General features: G+C 47.2%; 1 protein-coding gene across 1 annotated transcript in view; it reads right to left on the reverse strand.

Moving 5' to 3' along the window:
* The window catches only part of ITGA9 (integrin subunit alpha 9), a 286,676-nt gene that overhangs the window by 33,366 nt on the left and 232,383 nt on the right, over positions 1-20,927 (reverse strand). The window contains exons 21-24 of the mRNA XM_029049589.2: positions 18,771-18,860; positions 12,418-12,526; positions 7,970-8,077; positions 2,380-2,505 (exon numbers count right to left, since the gene is read on the reverse strand). Of these exons, the coding sequence (XP_028905422.1) occupies positions 2,380-2,505; positions 7,970-8,077; positions 12,418-12,526; positions 18,771-18,860 (433 nt within the window). The remainder of the gene's footprint in view (positions 1-2,379; positions 2,506-7,969; positions 8,078-12,417; positions 12,527-18,770; positions 18,861-20,927) is intronic.

Genomic DNA, 20,927 nt, shown 5'->3' on the forward strand with positions numbered 1-20,927 from the left:
GCTTACTGGGTGCAGAGTATTGTATTAAGCGTTTGGGAGAGTGCAATACAATGATAAAAGGACACATTCCCCACCCTCGTCGAGCTTCCAGTCTACAGTTCAGATGATAACCTGATGCCAGAAGCAACTGTGTACCTGACCCCAAGTGGAAAGACCCCAGGCCTGGGAGTCAAGGGATTTAGGATTTAATCCCAGCTCTGCCACTTGTCTGCCAGGTGACCTTAAATAACGGTTCTCCTTCCAACCTAGACTGTGAGCTTCATGTGGGGTCTTATTATCGTGTACATACCCCAGTGCTTAGTACAGTGCTTGACACATAGTAAGCGCTTAACGAATACTAGAATTATTATTATTCTCCAGGACTTTTATCTTAGGGTCAGTAATAAAGGGAGAGGTGTAGGTATGAGGACTGGGGCATTTATAGGTAATAATCTCCTCATCCCCTCTCAGGGTCGCACCTGGAGAGTTTCCATTCATTCAATAGTATTTATTGAGCGCTTACTATGTGCAGAGCACCGTACTAAGCGCTTGGAATGAACAAGTCGGCAACAGATAGAGACGGTCCCTGCCGTTTGACGGGTTTACAGTCTAATCGAGTACTCTACCAGTCTAGGCTGCAGGAAGGAGAGTCAAACAGAGGCCTATCCATTCCATTCCTAGCTTGGGCAGTGGCTAGCGAGTGGAAGGCAATCTGCTACGAATCAAAACTCACCCATGCTGGGCAGCAGCGGGATGGGAGAGAGTTGAGGGCAGAAACTCAGATTAACTGTGCGGAAGGAGGCAGTGGTAAACCATTTCTGTATTTTTACCAAGAAAACTCTATGGATCCACTATCCAAACGATTGCAGATGGAGAGCGGGGCATTCGGGGAGAGATGTGTTCATGGTGTCGCTATGGGTGGGAAATGACTCGATGGCATAAAACAAATCTCCTCATCCTCTTTCCCACACCTACTATCTCAGCACATCCAAATCACCTATGTCCTCAGACCTCGTCCTCTGTGCACTCTTCTTTTCCTCCCTTAGCCCTGAAGAACGTATCTTCAAACTCTAGCTTCCTCCTACCTGTAATTTACTTTAGTGACTGCCTCCCCAGCTAGATGGCAAGTTCTTGAGGGCAGGGATCATGTCTACTAATTCTAACGAGAAGCAGCATGGCTTACTGGATAGAGCATGGGCTTGGGAGTCAGAAGGACTTGGGTTCTAATCCCAACTCGGCCACATGCCTGCTGTGTGACTTTCAGGAAGTCACTTGAATTCTCTGGACCTCAGTGACCTCGTCTGGAAAATGGGGATTAAGAATGAGAGCTCAATGTGGGAGGGGTCTTGTTCCCAACCTGAATGACTTATATCTACCCCAGCGCTGAGAACAGTGCTGGGAACAAAGTACTCACTTAACAAGTACCGTAATCATTATTATTGTTGTTGTATTCTCCTAACCACTCGGTTGAGTGCCCTGCCCCAATTAAGTGCTCAATAAATACTAGTGTTAGATGGATCGATGTGGGAAGGTGAAAGTCACAGAGAGGAAATCATTCTCTCTCCACTTCATTTATTGGTTCTCCTCACCCACTACTTTTCCGTTTAAACTTTTCACTCCTTCCGAGCCCATCTCCTGTCCGATCTCACTCTTCCCTGCTCAGAGATACTGTTCATGCTGCCCCCAGAGCCTGGACCTCCCTGCTGCGACGTATCTCCAAGACCTCAGCCCTCACCCCCTTTCAACCCCTTCTCAAATACCACCCCTTCCAACAACGCTTGCCTGATTAATCATCAGTGCTCTGATCCTTATCAACCTTTCAGCCACCTCCAGCACTTACGTATTTATTGACGGCTCTATGACCATCTCCAGCGCCTGTATATATGGGACTAAAGTGTTAGGAAAACACCCCAAACTATTGACTGGCTTTTCCACCTCTGTTATCCCTGGTGCTCTGCACTTTCTATTTTGTCGCTTAAAAGGATTTTCCCTTTTCCCCCAGAAATAAGGTCTGTTCACATTCTTCAGACCATGTGCCATCTCACTTTGGCTAATCACATCTGCTGTTCACCATCCAGGGTCCGATAGACTCAAGAGGAGTGGGTGAAAAAAAACCAGGGCTGGGGAAGGTGGTCGCTGCTTCTTAAAGTTGCTCTCTCTCCCCTCAGAGACCAACAAGCTCTGCCACTAGTCTGCGGTGTGACCTTGAGCAAGTCGCTTTACTTCTCTGGGCCTCAGTTCCCTCAACTGTAAAATGGGAATAAAGACTGTGAGCCCCATGAGGGACATGGACTACAACCCAGTCGATTAGCCTAGGGCTTAGTACAGTGCCTGGCATAAGTAAGCACTTAACAAATATCATAAAAGAAAAGTACTCCAATCCCACTGGGAAATTCTTACCAAGACTTTTCTCCCAGACTTGGTGAAGAAGGCAAAGATGGTGTGGAAGATGTTTTCTTGGTCCTGAGGGATGACGCAGGGGGTTGGATTTTTCTGGAAAGAGCAGTTTCCTCCCTCGTGACCAACCTGGAAGTCAGACAATAAAGATCAAAACCTGAGATCCTAAGTGACTACAGAACTTCTTTGCACACATGGGATAAGGGGCAAAGAAGTTGAGGGTGTCATAGAGACAGGGGTATTTGTTTAATTATATTTATTGAGCACTTACTGTGTAGGGAGCACTGAACTAAATGCTTAGGAGAGTACAATACAACAATAAACAGACAAATTCCCTGCCCACCATAAGTATTCTTTAGATAGGGCAAAATAGAGTAATTTCCCAGGGTATCCTAATAATAATAATAATATTGTTATTTGTTAAGCACTTACTATGTGCAGAGCACTGTTCTAAGTTCTGGGGTAGATACAGGGTAATCAGGTTATCCCTTGTGAGGCTCACAGTCTTCATCCCCATTTTACAGATGAGGTAACTGAGGCACAGAGAAGTTAAGTGACTTGCCCACAGTCACACAGCTAACAAGTGGCAGATCTGGATTTGAACCCATGACCTCTGACTCCCAAACCTGGGCTCTTTCCACTGAGCCACGGTATCATGGTGTCAAGGACTCCACATGCCCCTGTGCTGGCAGTGAAGCTGTTTTATCTAGTATGAATAGGCCAAAGAAGGAGTAAATTGCCTCACCTAGTATTTTTATGAATTTTTGTTTTTGATGCTATCTGTTAAGTACTTACTATGTATCAAGTACTACTGTAAGTGCTGGAGTAGACTCAATTTTATCAGATTGGACCCAGAGGAGCAGCATGGCACAGCAGATAGAGCAAGGGCCTGGAAGTCAGGAGGTCATGGGTTGTAATCCGAGCTCTGCCACTTGTCTGCTGTGTGACCTTGGGCAAGAAATTTCACTTCTCTGGGCCTCATTTCCTCATCTGTAAAATGGGGATTAAGACTGTGAGCCACACATGGGATGGGACCGTGTTACAACCCGATTTGTATGTATCCATCCCAGTGCTTAGAATAGTGTTTGGCACATAGTAGGCACTTCACAAGTACCATAATAAAAATTAAAATAAATAATACTAGTAATGTTGGTATTTGTTAAGTGCTTACTATATGCAGAGCACTGTTCTAAGCGCTGGGGTAGATAAAGGGTCATCAGGTTGTCCCACATGAGGCTCACAGTCTTCATCCCCATTTTACAGATGAGGTAACTGAGGCCCAGAGAAGTGAAGTAATTTGCCCACAGTCACACAGCTGACAATTGGCAGAGCCGGCATTCGAACCCATGACCTCTGACTCCCTAGCCCGGGATCTTTCCTCCGAGCCACGCTGCTTCTCCGTAAGTCCCTGTCCCACACGGATCTCACAGTCTAAGTAGGAGGATGATGTAATGATGTAATTCCTGTACTATAGATGAAGTAGCTGAGGCACAGAGAAGTCAAGTGACTTGCCCAAGGTCACACAGCAAGCAGTCAGCAGAGCCGTGATTGGAACCCGGGTCCTCTGACTCCCTGGCCCGTGATCTATCACAAGGCCATGCGGCTTCCCCTTTCACATCTCTCCTGCTGAGATGACCAGCCAGTAGTGACCACCCAAAGAGGACTGGAAATAAAAACCAATATAAAAATCAATCACCTCTAGCAGATTCCTCCATCACAAGCTCATGGGCACTCAAGGATCAAAGCGTGATCAAAACTGGGGCAGATTTAGGAAACCGGTAGAAAGTGGAAGGAAGGAAATATTGATTCTGCAATGTATCTCCAAGCACTTTAGTCACCCTTTCCTCAACCCCACAGCCCTTATGTACATATCCGGAATTTATTTATTTCTGTTAATGTCTGTCTCCTCCTCTAGACTGTAAACTAATTATGAGCCAGGAATGTGTCTATCGGCTCTGTTGTATTGTGCTCTCCCAAGCACTTACTCTGCATACAGTAAGTGTTCAATAAATATCATTGTTTGATTGACTGTGGTTTCATCAACCATCCCTCAGCTTACTCTAAAACCGGTACATCGGCGCTCAAGTTTCATGAGCGAAAACTTAGATCTAGAAACAAATCCTAGGGTTTTTTTCTCCTTTCTGTCAGGGATGTTTGTGTTACTCTTCTAAGTGGCTTCATCTCTCTCAGGCAGGATATAACCAACTGCAGATCTCAAGTAAGGAACTACCTCATAAAGCATAATTAGTTTACATTCCAACCAGGAAAAGGAAAAACCATGTTGATGTGATCCATTCTGTGAACATCCTGATGGTCCCTCACTGGTGTGAAATTGATAGAGCTGGGTTCATGGTCGTCTGAACCAATTAATTACAGAGATCTCCTGTACTTCATCCAGAGTTCAGAAGACATTCCAGATGGGGTCAGAGAGTGTTTCGGGGAGAAATAAGCTTCATGAATATGTTATCTACACCTCTGCTGAGTGGGCCAAAAAATGCAGATAATGAAATATTCTGGAGCTGGAACATCCTTTTGATTCTGGCAATAAATTAATGAATAATCTCAGCAACAGCGGGGGGAGGAAAGAACAAATTGGAACACTTCAGAACGATAGCACGATCACCACAGCGACACTGATTAAGGAAAGAGGAAATAGATGATCTAATTGACTGTGGCCCACGAGGTGAACCAAGTAAACCCACCGGCGGTCCAAACTAATCAAATGAAGCCAGGATTACCTAGAGCTCCCTAGGATTAGAACTGCTCAGACCTGAGCCAGAATTTCTGAATAGTTTCACCCGATCTGATCTCACACCCAGGCGGAGGGTGGCTATTTTGGGACCATGGAGTGGGAATAGGGGAGAGAGCTGAATCAACATCTGTTAATCTCCCTTGAGAATTGGGGGCGGGGCGGGGGGAAGGAGGGACAAGAGCACCGAAAAGGCGGATTCGTATTTTCCTCTGCCGAGCAGAAGGGTCGAGGAACTTCGAGGGGGAAGAGTAACTTCTTTAAAGTTAAAGACAGGATTCCTCAGCTGCAGCCAGAGACTGCTTCTTCAACAAAAGAAAGTCTGTTTTTACAGAAGGCAGTTGAGCTGCTTTGGTCTCTGAAGGCACTGAGTTTCTGAGCAGGTCCAAATGGGAACCAGGTGTTGGATCTAGAAGCTTGGGTATTCTGCTTTCTTTGAAATTTCCCGTTATCATTTTCCCAAGCAGTCCTCACCAGCCATTGAGGCTCTGAGTCAAACTGCCTTTCGGTTTCCTAAAAAGGAGGAGCACCCAAGTAGATGCCATACGTGCCGCTGAGTCAAGTCTCTTCTTAATAATCGAGCGATCGATGCTATTTACTGAGTGCTCACCATGTGCAGAGTACCGAGCTAAGTGCTTGGGAGGATACGATATAACAGAGTCGGTAGGCAAGTTCCCTGCCCACAATGAACTCAGGCCTAATAATAGTCTAGACTGAGAAGCAGTGTTCCCCACTGGGTCGACCCCTGGGCCACGTCCTCCCGCGGTCCCGGAACGCCCTCCCTCCTCACCTCCGCCAAACTAATTCTCTTCCCCTCTTCGAAACCCTACTTAAAGCTCACCTCCTCCAAGAGGCTTTCCCAGACTGAGCTCCCCTCTTCCCTCTGCTCCCTCTACCCCCCCCTTCACCTCTCCGCAGCTAAACCCTCTTCTCCCCTCTTTCCCTCTGCTCCTCCCCCTCTTCCGTCCCATCCCCTCAGCACTGTACTCTTCTGCTCAACTGTATATATCTTCATTACCCTATTTATTTTGCTAATGAGATGTACATCACCCTGATTCTATTTATTCGCTATTGCTTTAATGAGATGTTCTTCCCCTCGATTCTATTTATTGTCATCGTTCTTGTCTGTCCGTCTCCCCCGATTAGACTGTAAGCCCGTCAAAGGGCAGGGACTGTCTCTATCTGTTACCGATTTGTACTTTCCAAGCGCTTAGTACAGCGCTCTGCACATAGTAAGCGCTCAATAAATACTATTGAATGAATGAATGAATATAACATGGGGCCGGGAGTCAGTTCTAATCTCCTCTCTGCCACTTGTCTGCTGTGTGACCTAGGGCAAGTCACTTCATTCCGCTGTGCCTGAGTTATCTCATCTGTAAATGGGGATTAAAACTGTGAGCTCCACATGGGACTTGGACCGTGTCCAACCTGATTACTCTGTGTCTACTCTAGCACTTAGAACAGTATCTGGCACATGGTAAGTGCTTCACAAATACCATAAAATGAAAAAGGGTTTGGATTCTAATCCCAGTTCTGCCATTTGTCTGCTCTGTGATCACATAAATTATCTCTGTGTCAGTTTTCTCATCCGTAAAATGGGGATTAAGCCTGAAACTCCATGTGGGTCATGGATCGTGTCCAACCTGATTAGCTTGTATCTACCCCAGTGCTTAGTACAGTGCCTGGTACATAGTAAGAGCTTAACAAATGTCATTAAGGAAAAAAAAAAAGCTCAGGGGACACTGGAGTCAGCAGGGTCGGGGGCCACTCCTAATGATAATAATAATTACGGTATTGGTTAACTGCTTACTATGTGCCAGGCACTGTTCTAAGTGCTGGAGTAGATACAAAGTAATCAGTAATCACTGTACAAGCAAATCAGGTTGGACACAGTCCCTGTCCCCTGTAGGGCTCACTGCCTCAATTCCCATTTTACAGATGAGGCAACTGAGGCACAGAGAAGCAGAGCCTTCAGCAGCCCCGTCAACAACTGGCAATCAGGTGTGAACACCTCTTTCGTCTTCCAGCACAAATACTCTATCGGCTCTCAACCAATCAATGGCATTTATTGAATGCTTATTGTGTGCAGATAAGTGCTTAACAAATACCATAAAAAAAAGAGGTTGGGAGAGTATAATAAGCTAGAGTTGGTAGGCATGATCCCTGACCACAAGGAACACTTCTCAACCTTCCCCAGAGTGTAAACACCAAGGCAGATGCACTGACACTGCAGTGATGTGTGCGGAAGGAATCCATTTAGCATTTTCACCCCACTATTAGATTTGCCATATTTTTTTCCCCAATATTTTCAGGGAAGACGAGCTAGGCATGCCACCCGGATGCTTGGGTTTGTAAGAGGAGATGTTGGGTTTCACCAATAAGCGCATGATGGCAAATCCGGGATTAGAACCCAGGGCCCCTGACTCTCAAGCCTGTGCTCTTTCCACACTGCTTCTCTCCTTCCTATCTCTCTTCTCTTTCCCATATTTTCCCTCTTTCCTCTGTGGTAGAGGCATTGTTGATTGTAATCATCACATGGGTGGAGCACGGGCCTGGGAGTCGGAAGGTCATGAGTTCTAATCCTGGCTCCTTTACTTGCTTGCTGTGTCACCTTGGGCAAGTCACTTCACATCTCTAGGCCTCAGTAATCTCATCTGGAAAATGGGGATTGAGACTGTGAGCCCCACATGGGATAGGGACTGTCTCCAACCCAGTTTGCTTGTATCCACCTCAGTGTTGTATACAGTGCTTGGCACATAGCAAATGCTTAAGAAATAACAGAATTATTATTGTTATTATCATTATTACCTGCCGGCCACAGAGAAATGTGGCCTCAGAACTCACCATCATCTCCTGAATATGAAAGATCTCAGCTCCAGTGGCAGAAAGGCGGTTAGGGAAAGATATGCTGACCACAGACCTAGGAAGAGTGCTGGGTCCAGCGTTATAAACCTGAAATGGATAAATAAAACAGATTTATTTGTGTATGCCTATTAGGACCCGATGTACACCATTTTGCTCGATAGCATCTGGATATATTTCTTTCACCGACTTTTCAAATCACTCACCTTTCTCTGGGAAAATCCAGAACCTAAACAAAAGGCAATGCATTCCTGAGGTGAATTCATTCAACGCTATTTATTGAGCACCGACTGTGTGCACGGCACTGTACTAAGCACCTGGGGGAGTACAATACAACGATTAGCAGGCGCATTCCCTGCCCAAAACGAGCTTGGTGCCATCACAAAAGAACAGCAGGTTCAAAGGGATTTGTGATTTATTATTATTAATGATAATAATAATAATAGTAGTCGTTAAGCACTTACCATATACCAAACACTGTTCTAAGCACTAGAGTAGATACAAGTTAATCAGGTTGGACACAGTCTCTGTCCCACTTTGGGCTCCCAGTCTTAATCCCCATTTTACAGATGAAGTAACTGAGGCCAAGAGAAGTCAAGTGATTTGCCCAAGGTCACACAGAAGACATGTGGAGGAGGTGGGATTGGAACCCAGGTCCTTCTGACTCCCAGGCCCTTGCTCTACTCATTAAGCCACACTGCAAAAAAATGATTCCAGGGACTGTTACAGCGACGGGGTTTGGATGGGAAGAGAAGTTGCAACGTCAAAGGTTCTGTCTAGCTACTTTCTAAAGCAACCTTTCCTCTTTGGGGGTCTTGTGGTTATAAATTTCCATTTTTCTCTCTGACCGTGCATATGCAGTGTTGGGCCAGTTTCTTGGTGTTGAAGTCAATGGGATTGCTCTCATTAATCAGTGCGCTTAAGCAGTAAGTTAAGTGTTTAGTAAACTGCTTGCACTGAGAAGCGGCATGGCCTAGTAGATAGATCATTGACCTGTGCGTCGGGAGGACCTTCATTCAATCGTATTTATTGAGCACTTACTGTGTGTTGTATTAAGTCCTTGGGAGAATAATAATTATGGTATTTGTTAAGCGCTTACTATGTGCAGAGCACTGTTCTAAGCGCGGGGGTAGATACACGGTAATCAGGTTGTCCCACGTGAGGCTCACATTAATCCCTATTTTACAGATGAGGTAACTGAGGCACAGAGAAGTTAAGTGACTCGCCCAAGGTCACACAGCAGTGGCAGAGCCGGGAGTAGAACCCACAACCTCTGACTCCCAAGCCCGGGCTCTTTCCACTAAGCCACGCTGCTTCTCTAACAGGAATCTTATCCCTATTTTATGGATGAGGAAGCCGAGCCTTGGAGAGGTTAAGTGACTTGCCCTAAGCCACACGAAAGGCAAGTGGACTAAAACCAGGATCTCCTGATCGTGAGTTCCATGCTCTTCCCAATCAATCAACCTGTACTTGGTATTCATTAGTAACAGTGGTACTCGTTAAGCGCTTTACTATGAGCCAGGCACGGTACTAAGTTCTGCATCATATAAAAGCAAATCGGGGTGGATACAGCCTGTAACGGGGCTCACAGTCTAAATTCCCATTTTGAAGATGAGGGAACTGAGGCACACTGTAGTGAAATGACTTGCCCAAGGTCACACAGCAGACAAGTGGTGGAGCCGAGATCAGAAGCCAGGTCTTTTTATGTGTCTGTTTATTGTTCTGTTGTACTCTTCCAACCTCTCAGAACAGTACTTTGCACATAGTAAGCGTTCAATAAATACGATTGAATGAATGAATGAGACACCAAAGACCCCAGGAATCTCCAGGATTAAGGTCAGAGAGGAAGAAGGTCAGAGAGGAAGACAGATGGGAACAGTTAATGATATCTGTAACGTGGCTGAATCTGTCCTAGACTCTCTAAGGCTTCCGTCGACTCTTTATCCCAAGAAGCGGCATCGAGAAGTAGGTAGAACACGGGCATGGGAGTCAGAAGGATGCAGGTTCTAATCCCATCTCTTCTACTTGCCTGCTGTGTGGCCTTGGGCAAATCACGTAACTTCTCTGTGTCTCAGTTACCTCATCTGTAAAATGGGGATTAAGGCTGTAAGCCCCATGCGGGACAGGGCCTGTGTCCAACCAGCTTTGCTTGTATCCACCCCAGTGCTTAGTTCAGTGCCAGGCACTTAGTAAGCATTTAACAAATACCATCATCATTATTATTATTATTATTAAGAAGAAGAAGAAGAAGAAGAAGAAGAAAGCCACCTGGCTCTTGCCCTTGTCCCATGCCCTCTGTTCCCAAGAATGCTCAGATGATGAGGACAGAGAGCAACCCTGGGACACAAGAACAGAGAAAACTGAAGAGAGCCAAGGTCCGAGATGGCAGAATGCTGAAATGGACCAGATTTTTCATTTAGAAAAAATCCTGGCTGACTGGATTGCACTGTCTCACTGAAAACATCGCTAAACAGATAGAAGTTTGGGTACCCCTGCTTGCTATAAACATTTTTCGGTTGGACTGCCAGCAAATGTCCACATATGAAACTTTCAATCTTTTCACTCATTTCCTCCACCTCCTTCTCCTCCTCACCCTTTTCCTCCTCCTCCTCTGCTACTCTTCAGGCAGAGAAGTATTATAAATGTGGGCAAATGGTCAGGTTCCCATTAAGTAAAACTGTGACAGAAACCATGCTTAAGCCATTATAACTCTTCCTGCTGCCTTCCCACCCACAGACTCAAAAATTCACCACAGAATGAGGTTTACCACTTTCTTGGAAAGAAAGCCTGTAACTTGTTCCGGAACTTTTTTTTAAGAAGAGATTTGAAGAGAAACCTTTTTTACGTTGCAATTTGTCTCCTCTTCTGAGGGCGCATCGTATCCCGTCTTAAAAAATATCAGGATTTTCGACCCCCCGACCCCGAGCTTGCGCTCTCTCTCTCTCCTCAACGTTGAAGGGAAGCTGTTAGTCACTGCCTGACTACATCTGGTCTTTATCGGGCCCCAACCAATAACAAAAGGTGATGGAAAAGAACCGTAAATCTCCGAGCCTGAATGCAAAAATCACAGAAGCCTGGTAGGAGGGAAGCCAAACTCCCAGGGGTGGCTCAAAAGTCTCAAACTCTGCCTTTGACCGGACTATTTTCCCTAGTCTCCCCTAAACTCGGCAGAGGGCACGAGAGCTGGGGTTTGGTTACTTAGGAATATATTCCCTCGCTCGGGGATGAAGACATGTGGTTCCTATTATGATAAGTGGCACCGTGCCTAGGAGAACAGTGTGGGGAAAGGGAGGGTGAAATGTTTACAAGATTCAACCAATATTTTCCTCCCGCTCTCCCACCCACCCGGGCCTTTCAATTCCTCCCAAGGCCAGCAGATCTAGAAAGGGTCTCTCTGAGGGTCCCTGAGAGGCAGAGGATCAGGGTTTTCGAATCCCGGCTCCGCCTCTTGGCTCCTGTGTAAACTTGGGCAAGTCGCTTCACTTCTCTGGGTCTCAGTTAACTCATCTGTAAAATGGGGATTAAGCCCCATGTGGGACAGGGACTATTTCCAACCCGATCCACTTGAATCTAGCCCAGCGCTTAGAACAGGGCTTGACACACTTTTTTTTATGGTATTTGTTAAGTGCTTACTACGTGCAGGGACTGGTTTAAGCGCTAGAGTAAATACAAGATAATCAGGTTGGACAGTCTCACAAGGGGTCCAGAATTTTAATCCCCATTTTACAGATGACATAAGTGAGGCCCAGAGAAGTGAAGTGACTTGCCCAAGGACACACAGCAGTCAGGTGGCACAGCCAGGATTAGAGCCCAGGTCTTTCTGACCCCCAAGCCAATGCTCTGGAAAGCAGCATGGCTCAGTGGAAAGAGCCTGGGCTTGGGAGTCAGAGGTCATGAGTTCGACTCCCGGCTCTGCCCCTTGTCAGATGTGTGACTGTGGGCAAGTCACTTCACTTCTCTGGGCCTCAGTTCCCTCATCTGTAAAATGGGGATTAACTGTGAACCTCACGTAGGACGACCTGATGACCCTGTATCTCCCCCAGCGCTTAGAACAGTGCTCTGCACGCTTAACAGATACCAACATTATTAGGCCATGCTGCTTTCCATAGTAAGTGCTTAACAAATACTATTATTATTATTATTATTATCATCATTATCCCAGCATCAGGGCGGGGACCAAAACAGCCCAGGGCATCTGGAGGGATGGACTCTCGCCTTCTCTAGCCATCCCAGAGAGACGAGGGAGCTGGATTTGATGGAGAACGGGAATGATGGAAAATCTTCCAGGGGTGGGTCCCCGGTTCAGGAAATCGTGTGTCACTCCTGTGACTTCAACACACAGGAAGAGATAAGTGCTTTCTCTTTTCTGGGGCACTTCTGGGCCCAGATCACAGACAGCCACAATGGGAAAAGAGGAGGCTCTGTCTTACCTGGAGAGAGATGTTGAGTGGCTGAAAATGGCATTCCATGTCTTCCTGCTGAACAAAGTTGGATGGCTCCACTGAGTCACCGTACACGAAGGAGGTGGGGAACATCGTCCTGAAAAAGCCAAGCGTGCCTTGGTTTCCTCAACCATAAAATGGGGATTCAATACCTGTTCTTCCTCCTACTTAGACTGTGAGCCCCCTGTGGGACAGGGACCTTGTCCCACCTGATTATATATTAATGCCTGTCTCCCCCTCTATATTGTGAGCTCGCTGTGGGCAGGGAATATGTGTGTTTATTGTTGTACTATACTCTCCCAAGCTCTTAGTACAGCGTTGTGCACACAGTAAGCGCTCAATAAGTACGATTCAATGAATCAGCTCCTCCTCTAGACCACAAGGCTATTGTAAGCAGGGAATTTGTCTACCAACTCTGTTACATCATATTATTGTTATTATTATTATGGTATTTGCTAGGCACTTATTATGTGCCAAGCACTTTTCTAAGTGCTTAGAAAGGTAATTAGGTTGCCCCAAATGGGGCTCACAGTCTTAATCCCCATTTTACAGATGAGGTAACTGAAGTACAGAGAAGTCAAGTGGCTTGCCCAAGGTCACACAGCAGACAAGTGGCAGAGCCGGGATTAGAACCCACGTCCTCTGACTCCCAAGCCCGGGCTCTTTCCATTAAGCCACGCTGCTTCGCCCAAGGTTTTAGTTCAGTTCTCTGCAAACAGTTAGTGCTCAATAAATACCTATAATTGATTATATCCTTCTAGACTGTAAGCTTTATTCACCCTTTATTCATCCCCGCTTCCCAGCCCCCCAGCATTTATGTACATATCTTTAATTTATTGATTTACATTCATGTCTGTCTCCCCGCCTAGACTGTAAGCACGTAGTGGTCAGGGCATGTGTTCGTTTATCGTTCTATTGTACTCTCCCAGGTGCTTGGTACGGTGCTCTGCACAAAGTGCTCCATAAATACGACTGAATGAATAAGCTCATCCTCTAGACTGCAAAAACCTTGTGAGCAGGGAACATATCTACCAACTCTGTTATAGCGTAATCGCCCAAGGGCTTAGTACAGTGCTCTGCACACAGTAAGCACTCGATAAATACTATTGATTGATGGGAAACAATCTGCCCGAGACCTTTATCCTTTGAGCCTGTCCCTCCTCTCTCCCCTGTAGGAATTCTGACCCTGTGAGTCGCGTGTGGAATGGGGATCGTGTCCAACCCGGATATCTTGTTTCTACTCAGCTGCTTCAGAGAAGCAACGTGGCTCAGTGGAAAGAGCACAGGCTTGGGAGTTAGAGGTCATGAGTTCGAATCCCAGCTCTGCCACTTGTAAGCTGTGTGACTGTGGGCAAGTCACTTAACTTCTCTGTGCCTCAGTGATCTCATTTGTAAAATGGGGATTAACTGTGAGCCTCACAGGGGACAACCTGATTACCCTGTATCTACCCCAGCACTTGGAACAGTGCTGGGCACATAGTAAGTGCTTAACAAATACCAATATTATTATTATCACTCCAGCACTTAGTCCCTGGCACTTAGTAAGTGCTTAACAAATACCATATTATCATTATTATTATCATTATTATTATTTTTTCACCTGAAGGATTCATATATGGCTTATCTAACACTCTTGAAGTGTTATAACCAGCAAGCAGTTGCTAAGGTGGGCCCTGAGGCCTTGAGTTATCCCACTCTAGAGAATTTCCTGATAATAATAATAATTGTGCTCTTTGTTAAACATTTACTATGTTCCAGGCACTGTTCTAAGGACGGGGTAGATATAAGCTCATCAGGTTGAACACAGTCCCTGTCCCATTTTGGGGCTCACACTCTTAATCTCCATTTTCCAGGTGAGAGAACTGAGGCCCAGAGAAGTGAAGCAGTTTGCTCAAGGTTACACAGCAGACAAGTGTCGGAGCCGGGATTAGAACCCAAGTCCTTCCGACTCCCAGGTCCGGGCTCTATCCACTAGGCCGTGCTGCTGTTCTAGGTGGTTTCCTTGTCAAAAACTGGACAAGAAATCGCCCCAGCAGCCATCCCGCTATTTCCACAGCTGGGATTAGAAACTAGGAGGTCTTCTGATTTTCATTTTATAGACAAGAAGCTCAGTGGCAGTGGAAAGACCCCAGGCTTGGGAGTCAGAGGTCATGGGTTCGAATTCTGGCTCTGCCCCTTGTCAGCTGTGTGTGGGCAAGTCACTTCACTTCTCTGTGCCTCAGTGACCTCATCTGTAAAATGGGGATTAACTGTGAGCCTCACGTGGGACAACCTGATTACCCTGTATCTACCCCAGCGCTTAGAATAGTGCTCGGCACATAGTAATCGCTTAACAGATACCAACATTATTATTATTCCCCAGAAGTTATATATGTGGCATCTAAGAAGCCAAGGATTCTGGCTAAGACCCGAGGTGCCCTCTCATGGAAGAGTTGGAAGAATAATCACCCTAACTGTTTTCGGAGATGAATTGGCAGGATGGACTCATGCCTAGAACACAGGCCTGGGATTCAGAGGGCTTGGGTTCTAATCCCAGCTCTGCCACCTGTCTGCTGGGTGACCTTGGGCATCACTTCACTTCTCTGGGCCTCAGTTACCCCCTCCGTAAAATAGAGATTAAGACCGTTATCCTCGTGTGGAATAGGGATTGTGTACAATCTGACTAGCTTGTATCTACCTAGGAGCTTAGAACAGTGCTTGACACATAGTAAGCACTTAACAAATATCATTTCTTTTTAGAAAAGGATTCCCAGTCTCACTCACTCCCAAATCTCTGACAAGATCTGGGAGTTTCCAGCCAAAGACACAGAATGTGCTTCTCAGGCCTGTCAGCTCTTCAAATCCCATCCCCATTCTCTCTAAAATCCCTGCTTCCTACTTTCCGTATGAGGAAACTGAGGCAAGGAAACATGTCTGCGGGGACCTACCGGGCTAGTGGAAAAGCTAGGGCTAAAAGCCAAGTCTCCTGATTCCCAGACCTGTGCCTTTTTCACTATAGAGAAGCAGCGTGGCTCAGTGGAAAGATCCCGGGCTTGGGAGTCAGAGGCTGTGGGTTCGAATCCCAGCTCCGCCACTTGGCAGCTGTGTGACTGTGGGAAAGTCACTTAACTTCTCTGGGCCTCAGTTACCTCAGCTGTAAAATGGGGATTAAGACTGTGAGCCCCACGTGGGACAACCCGATTACCCTGTATCTACCCCAGCGCTTAGAACAGTGCTCTGCACATAGTAAGTGCTTAACAAACACCAACATTATTATACCTTCTGCCTCAATACAATAAAAAAGATCTCACCCTTTCTTTTTCTTTCATTGTTTCTCTCTCTCCTCTTCATTTGTCACCCATTTCTCTCTCTCTCTCCTCTGTTTCTTTCTTAGTTTCTCTCTCCTTTTTCTTTCTCTCTTTGTCTCTCTCCCCTTTCTCTCTCTCTCTCTCTCCTCTTTTTCTTTCTTCATCTCTCGCCCCCTTTTTTCTCTCTCTTTTTCTCTCTCCTCTTTTTCTTTCTGTCTCTCTCCCCCGCTTTCTCTTTCTCTATCTCTCCCACCCCGCCCCCCATCTCCTCCCTGCTTCTCCTTGCCCTTTTCCTCATCTGTCTCTTCGTCCCCACTGCTCCCCACTGACATCTTGGCTGGGAATGTCACCAGGCAAGCCCTCTTTGCAGCATTTTCACATTTCCACATTTCCGTTTTCAACCCTGGCTACGGCCCAGAAGCCCTCGAGACTGAAAAACGCGAGAGAAAAGGCTTTAAGTCTTCAGGAGAGTTCAGTTCGAGTTTAGAGCGAGCGTTCAGTGATTCCTTCTCCGATCCAAACTCATCATCCAAGTCATCCGACCGCTGCCAGGAGCCTGTGTCCTGTGTTTTAAAGTCAAAGTCAGCAGCGGAAATTCAACCTTTCATTTTTAAAGCCGCAACTGGAAACTGACGTGGGCCCCGTTAAAGGCCGACATGGGCCTACTTTACGACAAGGCCAGGGAAGCTGAGCTGCCGACCGCTTCACCCTTCCTGCTTCAGTTAAGCAGTCAGTCAGTCAGTGGTATTTCTTGAGCGCTTCCTGTGGGCAGAGCACTGTACTAAGAGCTTGGGAGAGTACAATAGAACAATAAACAGACACATTCCCTGCCTCCAACGAGCTTAGAATGATAGCTAGAGAAGCCGCGTGGCTCAGTGGAAAAAGCACGGGCTTTGGAGTCAGAGGTCATGAGTTCGAATCCCAGCTCTGGCACTTGTCAGCTCTGTGACCGTGGGCAAGTCACTTAACTTCTCTGTGCCTCAGTGACTTCATCTGTAAAATGGGGATTAAGACTGTGAGCCCCACGTGGGACAACCTGATTCCCCTGTGTCTACCCCAGCGCTTAGAACAGTGCTCTGCACATAGTAAGCGCTTAACAAATACCAACATTATTACAGCTGGCTGACACTCTCCATGGCTGATTCAGAAACAAGACAGTGCAGATAAACACCCGGCTCGGCTTCTAGGCATGTCTTAGAGGAAGAGCAAGTGGCCAGAGATTTTTGAGAACCACTGAGTCTCAGAACTTACCTTTGCCCTGCCTGGTCTGAAAAATACTACCCACCATTATTGACTCCTCTTTACCACTTGCCTGCCGTGTGACCTTGGACAACGTTGTGGGCAGGCAATGTGGCTGTTACATTGTTCTCTTGTACTCTCCCAAGCGCTTAGTACAGTCCTCTGGACACAGTAAATGCTCAATAAATACAATTGACTGACTGTCAAGTCACTTCCCCGGAGAAGCTGCATTTTGTAGAGCACGGGCCTGGGAGTCAGAAGGTCATGGGTTCTAATCCCGGCTCCACCACTTGTCTGCTGTGTGACTTTAGGCAAGTCACTTCCTTTCTATGTGCCTCAGTTACCTCATCTGTAAAATGGGGATTGAGACTATAAGCTCCATATGGGACAGGAACTGTGTCCAACCCGATTTTCATGAACTCACACCAGCGATTAGTACAGTGCCTGACACATAGGAAGCACTTAACAAATACCATAATTATCATTATTACATGCAACAGAGTGATCTAGTGGGTAGAGCATGGGTCTGGCAGTCAGAAGGACCAGGGTACTAATAGTAGCCCTGCCGAATGTCTGCTGTCCGACCTTGGGCAAGTCATTTAGCTTCCCCGGGCCTCAGTTACCTAATCTGTAAAATGGGGATGAAGATTGCGAGCCCCATGTGGGACAGGGACTGTGTCCAACCCGATTATCTTGTATCTACCTCTGTGCTTAGTACAGTGCCTGGCACATAGTAAGTGCTTAACAAATACCATAAAGAAAGAACAAAAAAAACCAAAAGTGATTAGATTTCATGGAAAATAGCAATCACTGTATGGAGTTTTCATGGAACTGCAGGGTCTGAAGCCTGTCACCAAACATCAGGCATTTCCGGGCAGGGGAATCCAGCCCACATACTTGATTCCTCCAATGCCAACCTTTTCACCGATCCTCGATCTCATCTATCTCGCCGCTGACTCCCTAGCCCATGTCCTGTTTCTGGTCTGTACCATCGTCCCTCCTCATGTCCGACAAACAATGACTCCCCCCCGTCTTCAAAGCCTTACTGAAGGTACATCTCTTCCAAGAGGCCTTCCCTGACTAAGCCCTCCTTTCCTTTTCTCCCACTCCCTTCTGCATCGCTCTGACTTGCTCCCTTTATTCATCCCCCCATCCTGGCCCTAAAGCATTTATGTGCTTTTATGTAATTTACTGATTTAATATTCATGTGTCTCGCCCTCTAGACTGTAAGCTAGTTGTGGGCAGGGAATGTATCCGGTTATTGTTTTAGTGTACGCTCCCGAGAGCTTAGTACAGTGCTTTGCACAAAGTAAGGGCTCAATAAATGTGATTGAGTGAACTGAATAAATGAACAAATGAATGAGAGATAGGAGGAAGTGGGAGGAGCTCGGGGAAGCAAAGAGCAGAAAGTCTGGCCTGTGGGAGTAGGGGAGCAGCAGAGATAATGGTACCTGTTAAGCGCTTATTATTTGCCAAGCACTGTTTTAAGCGCTGGGGTAGATACAAGTTGATCAGGTTGGATACAGGGCCCGTTCCACATGGGGCTCACACTCTTAATCCCCATTTTATAGATGGGATAACTGAGGCCCAGGGAAGTGAAGCGGCTTGCCCAAGGTCACAGAGCATACACGTCCTCTTGACTCTGAGCCCCGTGCTTCATCCACTAAACCGTGAAAGGGGCTCTCTGGCTGGGCTCCCAGAGAAAGCCCGGGGAAGAATGTGATTTTCCGGAGGCTGGAAGGAATTACTGGGATTCGAGTTTGTCCCCCCACCCCGTCCCCTTGCCCCCCTTGAGCACGGAGCTTGTGAACTTACCCAGTGATGGACGAATCTACTTCATGCACCAGAGGCACGGAGAGGGTGAGTGTGTTATCATGGAGGGCTCCAGCCCGCTCGATATTGCCACTGGGTGGAGAGAAGAGTGAGAAAAATCCTCCATCAGCCCTGTGTCACAAGTGTTCCCCTGCTTGGCATTTAAATAATAATAATAATAATAATAAAGGTACTTGTTAAGTGTTTAGCGTGGCTCAGTGGAAAGAGCCCGGGCTTGGGAGTCAGAGGTCATGGGTTTGAAGGCCGGCTCTGCCACTTGTCAACTGAGTGACTCTGGACAAGTCACTTAACTTCTCTGTGCCTCAGTTACCTCATCTGTAAAATGGGGATGAAGACTGTGAGCCCCACGTGGGACAACCTGATTATCTTATATCTACCCCAGCGCTTAGAACAGCGCTCTGCACAAAGTAAGCGCTTAACAAATACCAACATTATTATTATTATGTCCTAAGCACTGTTCTAAGTAATGGGGTAGATACAAGTTAATCAAGTTGGACACAGTCTGTGTCCTACATGGAGCTCACAGTCACAATCCCCATTTCACAGATGAGCTAAAGTGAGGCACAGAGAAATGAAGTGAGTCTCCCAAGGTCACACAGCAGACAAGTAAGCAGAACCGAGATTAGAACCCAGGTCCTTCTGACCCCTGGGCCGGGGTCTATCCACTCGGCCACACTGCTTCAGGTCTTACGATCAGGTGCTCTTTTCCAATTGCCCGGGTTCTGTACAGTCAGCAGGGTTTGGGTCAAAATCTGCCCAACCTCCTTGTCTGCCCTATCTCAGCACCGGGACATCAAAGAGAATTAGCTCCAGAGGATGGAATTCAGGTCCCTCCCTTCCCCCTTAGCCATGTACCCACACACACATATCCCGCTCCATCCGGTTAATCAGTTCCCGATGGAAGAGGAAAGCTTCCCTGCCCTTCCGTCCTGTCAGGCACCTGTGGTTGCTGGCAGGTCAACATCACTCTAAGCCTCATCAACCTTATGCTCTGTCAGGGCCGCTCTGGCCTGAGCTAAGCGAATTACACAGGGATAAGGCAGACTGACTTCAAAGGGTCCAACCACACTCCAGTACGTCCGTGAGTTTTGGAGCCTTCTTTGTGGTCTCCCCGCCCGGCCTGGAAATCTGACGAGAGGAACGTTTCTCTTGGTCGGTTTTCATAGCCCTCTCCGCCGATCGTTCCGGGAAGCCAAATATCTCCGAGGAGTTTCGGAGGGGCGAGGGGAGGGGGTCAGGGCCGGGGTTGGAGCTGAGATTTTGGTGTGAGTTTCATCGGGCCTCGCAGATAGCAAACAGAAGAGTGGAGAGAATTCCACTGGGTAACCGTCAAAGGGGAGGAATGCGTTTCCACAATTCCCTACCGTTGGTAACAGTCTGAGGCCGGACCACCTTCCTTCCCCCTGAGGAGCCGGGACGCCCCCGTTTCTCAGAGCCCAGAGAAGTCAGACGACTTGGACAGAGACACACAAGGATTCAGGCACGTTGAGGGAGAGTTTGAGTGTCCTGTCAGGGCCTCAAGTCCTGATTCTGCCCTAGGGCGAGGCAGGAGGGTAGATGTTGTTGGGTCGGAGCCTGTAACCACAGAAACTGCCTCGGTGCAAATGAGGCTGTGGGCTTTTAGACTCCGAAGCCCTGCGGTCAGGACTGGAGCTGCAATCAGAGCCGAGGGCTCCTGGTTCCCAAATCAGACTTGGCCCCAACGTCGAAGGCCTCTCCCAGACCGAGCCTATAGGATGCTGTCACGTCAACCGCAAAACGCAGGCCAACGCCCTTAGCGTGATGAGCCTCGGGTCGACCTGCAGTGCCAGACCCCGATGAGTTCTGATCGTAGAAACGGCGTGGCCTAGTGGATTGAGCATGCGCCTGGGAGTCAGAAAGACCTAGGTTCTAATCTCAGCTCCCCCATTTGTCTGTTGTGTGATCTTGGGCGAGTCACTTCACTTCTCTTGGCCCATCTGTAAAATGGGGATTTAGACTGTGAGCCCCACATAGGGGGGGAATGTGCCTAACCCGATTTGCTTGGTATCCACCCCAGTGTTTTGAACAGTGCCTGGCACATAGTAAGCACTTAACAAATACCACAATTATTACTCTTATTATTACCCTGGGATCCACGAACCTTGCTCCACATGTCAG

Source organism: Ornithorhynchus anatinus, chromosome 21, assembly GCF_004115215.2.
Source record: "Ornithorhynchus anatinus isolate Pmale09 chromosome 21, mOrnAna1.pri.v4, whole genome shotgun sequence".
Lineage (NCBI taxonomy): Eukaryota > Metazoa > Chordata > Mammalia > Monotremata > Ornithorhynchidae > Ornithorhynchus > Ornithorhynchus anatinus.